At 60.0% G+C, this 11,410-nt stretch overlaps 1 protein-coding gene across 1 annotated transcript; it reads left to right on the top strand.

Annotated features, from left to right (window-relative positions):
• The first annotated feature begins 2,462 nt into the window (after nt 1-2,462).
• Nucleotides 2,463-9,843, top strand: TGIF2 (TGFB induced factor homeobox 2). The gene is made up of 2 exons (XM_051803281.1): nt 2,463-3,712; nt 7,297-9,843. The coding sequence occupies exons 1-2, from the start codon at nt 3,512-3,514 to the stop codon at nt 7,843-7,845; spliced, it is 750 nt and encodes a 249-aa protein (XP_051659241.1). The 5' UTR covers nt 2,463-3,511; the 3' UTR covers nt 7,846-9,843.
• The last annotated feature ends 1,567 nt before the right edge of the window (nt 9,844-11,410 follow it).

The following is an 11,410-nucleotide window of genomic DNA, read 5'->3' as shown; positions in this document are numbered from 1 at the left end:
GCTGCCTGGGGACTCCAGCATCCCCCTGGGGTTCCCAGCATCCCTCTGGGAGTTCCAGCTTCCCCTGGATTTCCAGCATCCCCCCTCAGGCTCTTGCTGGCTGATTGTTGTTGAAATTGCTGAAGTTTAATAGTATTATCATGTCAGTGGGCCTGGGCAGGGCTCAGCCTGGACAAACTTACAGTGGGAATGGGCAGGGAGATGCCCCACAGCCCCTGCCCTGGCCCCATGAGGCTCCTCATTCCCCATCAGTTGGGAGCTCCCTGGCTCCTGTGCCAGGCTGGGCTTGCCCAGGGATTTAGGTTGCCCTCATGCTGCACTCAGACACCCAGTGGGATTTTTCCAAAGCTCCTTCCACACTACCAGTCCAGGGAGCACAGGGGGGTGGGAGGGCCTGACGGGGATCATGGCTGTTTCCTGGTTGTCTCAATTTGGCAGCTTTTTCCAGAAGGTGAGAGCAGAAGTAGACTGCTTGGAAGGATAATCCTGTTGGGGCACAGTGGCTGACACAGACCATTGGGGGTGTCCAGGGGGGGTCTGCAGTGTCACCCACCAGGAACTGGCTGCGCAGGGAGGAGAGCAGGCAGGATGAACCCTGACTGGTGATGACCCTGCTTTGGAGTGGGCAGAAGTCAGCCTGGTGTGAGAGGACTGGAGGGGCCAGGGGATGCTCCCTGCCCGGTGTGACCCTGCAGTGTGTGGCATGTGCATCCAAGGCTCCCACCCCTCACTTGTGCTTCACCAGCCCTAGCTCTGTTGGCATTAATGGAGCAAAAGAAGGTTGAGGCGCAGTTTCACTCAGGACATGGTAGATTCAGCAGCAACTAAACAAATATTTTAAGGAATTCTCCTTTTTTTTTTTTTTCCAATTTAATCCTTTATTGCACCACGCAAACTGGCCATAAAAGAATAGTTTTTGCATCTTTTCTCAAAAGGAAAGGATCCCCATCTTTTACCCTGTGAACATCAAAGAGGGGAGGGAGGGGAGCCACAGCACAGCCTGCAGAGGTGGTGGAGCCTAGCAGGGGGGAGCTGCCCCAAGGCCAACTCCTACACCAGGGTGATATGGAGCGGGATCTGGTGACCTCGGGGTGTTGTGCCCACCAGCACACAGGTCCCTGGGGAATGCACACATTTGTGTGGGGCTTGGCTTGGCAAGGATGAGCAATGGAGGGGCAATGGACATTCCAAAAAGCACATCTCCAAGAGGACATTCCCAAGACAGGGATCTCTGCTGACAGGCCTCTGGGCTGGCTGCTGGACAGGGTCATCTTGGCTTCCCATAGTGGAACTTCTCCATTGCAGGAGCTGGGATGTGCCATCGGTGCTCAGAGCAGCTCTTCTCTCTGTCGTTCCCACTGATGAAGATACCATTCCAGGGTGTCCATGAGGGACACATCCCCTCTGGGCTCAGCTGAGCACCCTCTGGGCAGAGGGTGATGGTGTGACCTAGCCCTGCATCTCAGGAGGGCACAGAGCTATGGTGGGGAAATCCCATGGGAGCCACATCCCAGACCAGCAGCAGGCTTGCATGCAAACAGAGAGATTTGGTCCCCAAAATTCAAAAGGTGACCTTGGGCTCTGCTGTGGTGGTGGGGAGGCACAGGGAGAGCAGGGGTAGCCCAGAAGGGCTTCCAGAGACCTTGCCAAGCCTGATGGCCATGGCATGGTGAGAGTTCCACCTGGTACCTCCTTGGTCATCACCTTTGCTTGGACACACCTTCCACTGTCATGGGAACAGTGATGTGCTGAGCTTCTGCTCAGATTTCCTATCTAGTAAGACACCAAAGAAACCACTGGTGGTGCCTCATGGTGGTCTAAGGCCCCCACAGCTGCTGTCCCAAGGCCTGGCCTTGTCCTCTGCTCACAGACACCAGTAACCCGCCGGGGCTCAGCGATAGGATTCAGCCAGGGGGAAGGAGCCTGTGCAGTGCCTTGTGGAGTGTCCCTGGGTGGGTATCCCTGAATGGGAGTCCCTAGGTTGGAGTCCCGAGGTGGGTAACTCGAGGTGAGGGTGTTCCCGGGTGGGTGTCCCTGTGTTAGGTGTCCCTAGGTGGGTATCCCTGCATGGATGTCCCTTGGGTGGATGTCCCAGGTGGCTCCAGGTGGATGCCCGTGTGCAGGTGTCCCTGGGTGGGTGTCCCCGGGTGGGTGTCCCCGGGTGGGTGTCCCTGGGTGGGTGTCCCCGGGGGGTGCCCTCGGGTGGGTGCCCCTGTGCGGGTGCAGCTCCGTGTGGGGGTTCCGCAGAGCCGGGCGGGTGTGGGGTCTCCGAGACTCCCTCTCTCCCTCCCCGCTCCCGCCGGGGGCTGTGTCCGAGAGCGGGGGCCGAGCCCCATCCTCGCCGCGGGGCCGTGCGGGCAGGGGTCTGCCGGCGCCAGGTACCGGCTGGGGCTCGGAGGGGCGGGGGGACCCCGGTGCCCGGTGACAGCCGGGGGCGGGCGGGCCGGGGCCGGGGGCGGGGGGCCCGGCGAGTTCCTGCCTCCTCGGGAACAAAGGGAACTCTGTCTCGGCATCTGTCACCGCCGCCCACCCAAAACTTTCCGCCGCGCCCGGCCGCCCGGCCGCCGCCGCGGGACGGCCCCGCACCGGCCCCGGCACCGAGAGCCCGGCGCGGCCCATGCGAGCGCCCAGGCGGCGGCGCGGGGGTGAGGCAAAGATGGATCCCGGGGGGCGCGGGGGGAGCGGGGCGGCCCCGCGCCTTTGTGCGGGACGGAACTGGACGGGCCGCGCCGCCGCCTCGCAAAGTTTGCGGGAGCCGCGGGCGGGGGGTCCCGCCCGCCCCGCGCCCGCTGTAACTTGGCCGGCGGAGTTTGCCCGGCCGGGGGTGCCCGGGGCCGGCGGCGGAGTGCGGGGAGTGAGGCCGCGGCCACTTTGCAGTTCCTCTGCCCCCCGCGCCCGGAGGGGCCGCGGCTGCCGCTCCCCCGCTTTGTGTCGGCGCCGCGGTACCTGTTGCGGCCGGAGGGGCTGCGGGGCCCGGCCCGCCCCGCACCGCCGAGCCCCCGCACCGCAGCCCGAGCCGAGCCGAGCCCCCGGCCCGTGACAGCCGCCCCCGCCTCCATCCCCGCCGCACAATGACCCCGCGTGGTTCCTCTCCCACTCTCCAGCTTCGGCCTCTTTCTTCTGCCGAGATTGTTTTTATTTTTAACTTCCCCTCTTCACCGCTCCCCCTCCCCCGCTTTATTTGTTTTTTTTGCCCCCTGCGGTGCTCCCCGAATCCCGAGTGCTCCCCGAACCCTGAGCTCCCCGGAGCCCCACGCTGGGCTCCCCCGCATCCCGGGGCTCTGGTCGGTGCCGCTGTTGTCCCCCAGAGCCAGTCGCTTGTCCCCCCCCGGGGGTCTCTGCCTCTGGATTCCCCCCCGCGGGGCACAGAGGGGGTGAGACCTCTCCGTTGGAGGGGGTGGGGGATCGGTTGGAACTTCCCCCTCCCTCCCTTGGCCGGACACTGCCTGATGCTCCCTTTGGCTCCCTCTTGCCAGGCTTTAGCCAGGAGGGACCCGCGGGCAGCTCCACCATGTCGGACAGTGACCCGGGGGAGGAAGACGGCGCCACGTCCCCTGACCCCCTGCAGTCCAAGAGGAAGAGAAGGGGCAACCTGCCCAAGGAGTCTGTGAAGATCCTGCGGGACTGGCTGTACGAGCACCGTTTCAACGCCTACCCCTCGGAGCAGGAGAAGCTCAGCCTCTCAGGGCAGACCAGCCTCTCTGTGCTGCAGGTAGGAGCCAGCCCCCACCTGCTGGGGACACTGCTGCGAACAGTGCTGGGGCCACTGTCATGCTGCATGGGACGGGAGAACCCCACCAAGGCTCCCAAAGGACTTAGCACGCCGGGACCACTTGCCTCTGAAGGGCAGCGAGGAGGCAAGGGAGGGGATGTTGGGAAAGCAAAACCACCTGTATGACAGGTGGGAGACGTCTTTTGGGGAGACGTCTGAACCCCGGGGGACCAGCTTTATGGCAGTGCTGCAACACAGAATTTTGGCTGGCCAGAAGATGGAGTGAGAACTGGAGTGGGGACAGGCTGAACAATGCCTTATTATTAGTAAAAGCTGCAGAGGTAGGAGGGTTTTGGGGGGTGCTATTTTATGCTGTTCCCCTGGACACACCCAGCAGAGGCCAGGGTGACCACCCCCTGCGAACAGAGCTGGACAGGGGACAGTCCTGAGGCTGGGTGTGGCCAGGAGTTGGACTTGATGAGCCTCATGGGTTCCTTCCAACTCAGCACGTTCTATGATTTTCACCATCCCAGGAGGGAGAGGCTGGGCTGGCCTTTGAGCTCAGGTGCACTGTTAAGTACTGGCTGGCTCACCTGGCCCCAGTTAGAGTGGGAACATGTGCATCCCCAGTTGTATTAAGGGGAGCCCAGGTGGGGACTCCTGGGCAGGAGTCCCTTTGTCCTGCTCCTGGCTGATATTCTTCTTGTGGCACCATGATGGGAGCCCTGGCCAGCCCTGGGGGTGAGTAGTGCTTGTCCTTCCTGCTCTGGTGTGCTCCCTGCTTGTGGTTAGAGTGTCCAGGAGAGTTGCCTGCAGCTGCCTGTCCCTGTGCTCCATGCACAGCCCTGTGTGCTCTGAGCCCTGTTCTCTCTCTCCCAGCCTGGCAGGGGGGAAATGAACGGGGGCTTTGCTCAGTTCTGTGGTTCTAGGGATACAATGGAGTGCAGGGGAGCAGGCAAGGGCCAGTGGGTTTGCAGCTGGACTCCTGGAGCTTCCTCTGCACCTCTGGCTCCTGTCCCTGTGGCTCAGCAGAGTCCTAGTCAGCCAGCCCGGACACGGGAGTGCAGGCAGGGCTGTCTACTTTCCCTTTTCCTGGCCAGCAAGGCAAACTCGCTTATTAATTTTAATGTATTTCTGTAAGTGCTGGCTGTGCCACAGGTGTGTGTCGGGCAGCTGCTCCCAGGAGAGGCTGGAGCTCCTGGGAGGGCTCGAGGCAGAGTGATGGAGGAGCAGCAGTGGGTTTGCAGCTGTAAGAATCTGGGCTTGTCCTGTCCCAGGCAGGTATGGCAGTGCCTGGTGCACGGTGTTACCCCAGGGCTTGTGGCAGTGGGACTGGCACTGTCTGTGCCCTGAGCCCCATGGGACCCAAGAGGGGGTTGGCACATGTGTGGGCTATGCTGAGGTGTGGCCTTGCCATGTGCTGGCTACTGTTTGCCCCTGTGGACCACCACAGCCAGCATGTGCCCCTGAGGGGGCTGCCCTGTACCCCTGGGCAAAGGGTCCCAGTCTGGTGAAATTCCCAGGGCCAGCTGAGGACTGACACTGGGATTTCTGTCCATTTGAGGGGATGCAGTGGGATGCCGTGGGGAAGCTCCATCTGCTGTTGGGCTGAAGGAGTGGGACACCCCATGGTGTGGCTGTGGGGTTCAATCTGTTGGTGCTGATCTGACCTCTCCAAGAGCCCCTGGAGCACAGGGCTCTGCTGCAGCCGCTGGCCAATCCCCCCGGGTCTTTCTTTGTGCATCCCCCTGCCTGCTCCATTGTCCTGGGGAGCTGGAGCCAGGCACTGGCAGGGAGACTGGGAAGCCATGTGCCTCCTTTGAAGAAAATTGGGAGGTAAGAAAGTGGCACCTGCTCCCAATGAGGCTTCCCAGATAGCAGCTTTCCAAGCCTGTGCCCTACTGTGGGAATGGATGGGCTTTTCCTCCGTGTGGAGGGGATGCTGCTCTTGCAGTGGTAGGAGAACAGACACTGCTTAAAGGGACGGGGTGGCGTGGGCTGGTGGGATGGCTGTGGTTAAAAAGGGATGGCCGTGGTTAAAAAAACAATAAGATGCTTCAAAGCCGGAGCATAAGCCAGCTCCTGGGTGGGTGACACCATGTGGTGACACCAGTGGTTGTGTGTGCCCATCTCTGTGCTATGTTCCCCAATGAGAATTGAATGCTGGAAGGAGCATGGTGTGGGAGACAGGCAGGGTTTTAGGGAGTTCTCAGGTCAGGTTTTTTGTTGGCAGTGCAGCCCTCTGGCTGGGGATCACAGTGGTGGATGCTCGTGGGATCATAGGATCATGTCATGGAGACTCAGCTAAGGCTTGCAAGGGAGGAGGTTTGGAAGGAGAAAGGAAGTGAGACTGGTGCATTTGAGAGTTTTAATGACAAATATTGTCTTAAGGACAGAAAAAGGACAACTGAAATCTTGCTGTGATTGAAGGTGTGGCAAGTTCTCTCTCTTTGAGGGAAATATTTCCCATAGCTGTTGAGTTAGGAAAGATCAAACATTTTTCCCTCTGATTTATTCTATTCTGTTTTCTAGGAAGAAGGCAGTTATTTTAATGTAGCATTTTATATAAAGATGCTGAAACAATCCATGGCTGAGGCTGAATTCATGGCAGCTAGGTTCCGAAGAGCTACCAGAGGTGCAGCCTCTGTGGTGTGCAAATGTTTGGAAGAACCTTTGCCGTGAGCTGTGCCCCTGCTTGTGGGCAGGAGGCACGGGAAGGTGTCTGTGCAGCCACTGTCCTGGCCCCATTAGAGGGTGGGGGGCTGCAGCTCCATCAGCTGATAGTTTCTAGGGTTTCCATCCATGCAGCCTCAGTGTTCCTGTCCAGGTCGGCAGCACGTTGGCACTGGCATCAGTGTGGAAACAGTTGGGCGTGCCAAGCTCCTGGATGGGTCACCTGGAGAAGGAAGAACTGTACCCAGCCTGGGACCTGCAGGATGGGCTCCGAGCTGGCTCTGTGCAGTGCCAAGTCCTCTGGCTGGGGCGATGGCAGGAGCTGTGCCCGCTTCACCTGTCTGAACCTGGGCACAGGCAGGGGCCAGGACTCTGGGGCTGTGCTGTGGGGTCAGCACTGAGCCCATCCTTCCCTGGGGGGCAGCTCTGCTCAGGAGCCACTGCAGCTCCTGTGGCTCCCTGCAGTCATGCTGTGGCTTGCGGGGTGGCTGGGCCCCAAGGCTACTCAGGCTATGCTCACTCTGTGCTGCAATGGAGAGAAGGTGCCAGCAGTGCTGTGGGGGCACAGTCCCTGCAGGGTGGGCTGGCAGGGCTTGGGGGGAGCGTTGCACCACGGGCAGCTGGTACAGGGGTGCAGGGAGGAAGGGGCTGCCTAGGCTGGCGGTGCCAGGCAGGAAGCAGCTGGTGTTGGGGTTTCCGTGGGTGTCAGCAGTAGTTCTGCCTCTTTGGAGCCCCATGGGAAGGAGGTGCTGAGCTGGGGGGGGGACCTGTGGTAGGTGGGGTGTGTGGATGCTGTTTGCTGGATCTGGGGGAGCTGCTTCTGGCTTGACTTGGGGCTGCAACCCTCCAGCCAGCGCTGTGCCCGTGTGGCAGCCCCAGGCTGACCCCACAGTGTTCCTCTCTCCTCCCAGATCTGCAACTGGTTCATCAATGCCCGGAGGCGGCTGCTCCCGGACATGCTGCGCAAGGATGGGAAGGACCCCAACCAGTTCACCATCTCCCGCCGGGGGGGCAAAGCTGGCGACGTGGCTCTGCCGCGGGGGGCTGGCTCCGGGGTGCTGGTGGTCCCTCCCGTGGGGGCCTCCAAGGTGCTGTCGATGTCGGTGTGCCCGCAGGTACTGTGCCACCCGGCCCAGGCGCTGGCGGTGGTGAGCACCCACAGCCCTGAGTGGGAGAAGCCTCCTGGGCCACGAGCAGAGCTGGACCCTGTTCCCAAAGCACCAGTGGGTGCCACCAGCAGCACCCTGACCCTGCTAGCGCGGGCTGAGGCTGCCAGCCCCACCCCCGGACTCTTCAACACGCCACCCCCCACGCCCCCTGAGCTCTTCGGTGATGACTTCAGCAGCTTCCAGCTGCTGGTGGAGGTGGCTCTGCAGAAGGCAGCTGAGCTGGAGCGGCAGCGGCAGGGTGGGCAGCTGCCCCTGTCTCCCCACACTGAGCCCCCAGGAGCCTCCAAATAACCCCCGGGCCGGGTTCCGCAGGGCGCCCTTCCCTGGGGGTGCCTGACTCTCCCAGCCTCGTGCACCTCCGACCAGCCCATCCCAGAAGTGGACTCTGGCCTCCCGGGGGGCTCTGGTCTCTCTTGTCAGCCAAGGAGGGGAGAAGAAGGACTGTCCCATCACACCATCCTCCTGCTGGGAGATGTGCTGACCGCTGAGGGTGGTGCCCCAGGTGACAGTTGTGACCAGACCTTTGCAGCAGTGCTGACCTGTCCCTGCCACGCTGCCAGAGCTGTCACTATGGAGCTCCCCTGGAAAACCTGCTGAGTTCTTCCTCTCTCCTGCAAACAAGGGTCCAGCCAGCACCATTTTTTCAGGAGGAGAAAGAGAGAACCTATTTTTTTAAGTGTTGGTATCTATTTTAAGGACTATGGATGAAAAGCTTTTTTGTCTCCCAAATCTCTGATCCCTTCCCCCTTTTTTTTTTCCTTTTGTTTTGGGGGGCCCTTTCTGGTTCCTGGTCCTGACCAGGAGCCCTGCCTTGCCCAGGGAAGGGCGAAGTACAGATGAACTGGAAACCTGGAGTCTCTGGTATTTTATCACATGGAAAAAATGGGACCCTCCTCTTCCATTTTAGGGTGTTCTGGATGCTGTCAGTAGAAATCTCTGTGGTGTTGTTTAGCAAGTTTTGTTGAAACATTTTCCCTTTAATTGTGATTTATTACATGATTATTATTTTTTTTTCATCTGTAAGCATTTCCACAACTTCCCCATGTTTCCCTTGAGTTCCTGCTGAATGTGCGCACGTTGTGTCCAGAGCAGCAAGTGCATTGCCGAGCCTGCGAGGTGCTGACAGCAGGCTGAGCAAAGCTGAGACTGGGACTTTTATACCAACTTCTTTTTCTTCTCTTTCTTTTTTTTTTTTAACCATTGGAAAGGGGCATGTTGCGGGCATGGCCAGTGCATTTGGTGAGTGCAGCCCAGGGCTCCTGTGAGACCTCATAGCCAAGTGCTGATGAGCTGCACTGGGAAAGCTGAGGATGGATTTGCTGCTCCCTGTCCCCTCCCTTCTGTTCTCGCTCTCCAAGTGTGGCTGTCCCGTGCTGGGGACCTCTAGTGACAAACTGGTGTCTGCTGGGAGCTGCTGGGCCCCCCCAGCCTGGCCTGGGGTGGTTTTGGGGCTCTGGGGCAGCTCTTGGCTGGGCATCTCTTGTTGTCCCTGGGTGCTGTGCTGGTTCCAGGGCCCAGGCATTGCTGGTTCCTTTAAGATGTAAGTTAATAGTGCTGTGTATGCACTGTGCTACCTGTCCTGAGAAGCACTAATCACAGGTAATTAGCCTGATGAGTCGCATGACTAGAGCTGAAAAGGGCTGCAGGACCTGGTGCTATGCAGTGTCTGGAGCCAGCGGTGTTGGGGGAGCAGCACTAGGGGTGATGGAGCTGGAAGGGAAAAGCACTGATTTGGGGGACTGGTGTTCCCACCCCCCCTTTCTTCAGAAAGAAGGTGCCAAGGGAGAGGGGATCCCCAGTGCTGGTGGGGGCTGTTGAAAGGCTTCCCAAGGTGTGTCACCTTGGCCACATGCAGTGCTAGGATGGCTCTGGCTCCAGCACTGGGCAGAGGGCACCACGTCAGGTGAGTGGTGCCCATTGTGTGCCTGTGGCCATCCCTTTCCTCACCACCAGCCTTTGCCCTCTGTCTCTTTTCTGGGGAAAGCCCTGAATTTTGACTCCCTCCCTTGTTTCACCCCCCTGCAGCCCTGTCCCTCCACCCAGGGAGGGAGAGGCTTTTTGGCCTCCTCCCCCTGATCTTGCCCCAGTCAAACCAAAATGGTTTCCTTCCCCCAGGGCTGTGCCTGTGCCAGGGGCTGGTGCTGCTGCTGTGGGATGGACCAGGAAGAGTGGTGAGGGCAGGGATTATTGGAATGAAATTATGGAGGAAAAAAACCCCTACTGTAAATATCTTTTTCTTTGTTTTTCTGTTGTCAAATAAAAGGTTTTTAGTTTTGGTTGTTTTTTTTTTAAAATACGAGCTGTGCGTCAGACTGGACTGTGTCATTTGTGAGTGCCTCACTTGATCCTCCCCCACCACCAGCTCTGCCCACACATGCTGACACTCAGCCAGAGGAGCTTTGGAGCTGGAACACAGATGGGGTGGGAGTATGGGGCCAGTGCCTGGCACAGCTCTGTGCCCATCCCACTGTCGTTTGGACTCACGTATATGCTCACTTCCCATAGGGTCTGATCCCGGTGTTGGGAGCCAGGAAGCATTTGGCAGCAGCAGAAGTTGGTGTGTTTGTGTCTTCCCTCCTCCTGGTTGGCAGGGACAGGTAAGCCAGAACAGCTCTGGGGGCAGGAGCCTTGGGAGGGGTGTGAGGGTCTCGCAGAGCAGCAGCTCCCACCAGCTTTGCCACAGCAGGCAGGGAACAGACCAAAGGTTTGCACTGCTGCCACAAGTCAGAGGTCCTGAGCTGGAAGGGCTCCTTGAGTCCAACTCCTGGCCCTGCACAGACACCCCAACAATCCCCCCCATCCCTCAGAGTGTTGTCCAAACCCTCCTGGAGCTCTGGCAGCCTTGGGGCCATGCCCAATGCCCTGGGGAGCCTGGGCAGTGCCCAACCACCCTCTGGGGGAAGAACCTTTTGCTGAGATCCAACCTCACCCTGCCCTGACACAGCTCCAGCTGTTCCCTTGGGTCCTGTTCTCTGTGTCAGGGCTGTGACATGCCGGCAGCACAGGCACTGCAGCAAGGGGGGCTCAGGGTGCCCCAGGGGTCACCAGCCCTGCACACACAGGGCTGCAGTCCATGCCAGCTCCCTGCCATGGTGGGGGTGCCAGCCCCAGCCCCTTGCAGCCCTCTCACCCCTTCCTGGGCTGTATGGTGACCCCTGGAGCTCTGGGCAGGGGCTGGGCAGGGATGGAGGCACCAGGCCTCCAGCCAGGCCTCACTCCTGCAGCTCCAGGGAAACCCCTGGGCCACCACGGTGTCAGGAATAGCACCAGGGTGTCCCCCACCTTCCATGGGCCACTGGTGCTTTGTGCTTGTGGTGAGGGATGTGGAATGGGGCATGTTCCCATGGGGAATGGGAGGTTGGAGCCGGGACTCAGCCTGGGCAGGGTCTGCAGCCCACCTCAGGGGTCTGCAAAGTGACAGATGGTCATAGCTGGGGGAACCACAGCTGCTGCCCCCCAGCTCTGCTGCCTGTCCTGTGGCCTCAAGCAGCACCTCAGGGCTCCTGAGCTGCACAGAGGTGCCTTTGCCAGCCATCAGTCTATGGGGACCTGCAGACACGACAGGCAGAGCCTCGGGGAGCTGCACCCACCACCATGGGGAAGGGACCCCTGGCCCCAGCAGGGGTCAGGACACAGCGCTGCGGGCAATGGGGCCCGGCTGGCACTGAGCGACGTTACAGGGGAGAAGGGCACTGGTCTGACCTATCCCACCCTCAATACCTTCCAGGGCAGCAGCTGGGACCGGTGTGATGGCAGGAGGGGCCCTGCTCTGTCCCAGCCCTGGGCACACTCAACAGCCTCGTTAATGCCACACTTTCGTACTTAAAAGAATCATCGAACGGTTTGCAGTGGGAGG

This window comes from Manacus candei, unplaced genomic scaffold, assembly GCF_025592945.1.
Source record: "Manacus candei isolate 608988 ecotype Guabito, Panama unplaced genomic scaffold, ASM2559294v1 h1tg000057l, whole genome shotgun sequence".
Taxonomy (NCBI): domain Eukaryota; kingdom Metazoa; phylum Chordata; class Aves; order Passeriformes; family Pipridae; genus Manacus; species Manacus candei.
This window is presented reverse-complemented; position numbering and strand designations above follow the sequence as displayed.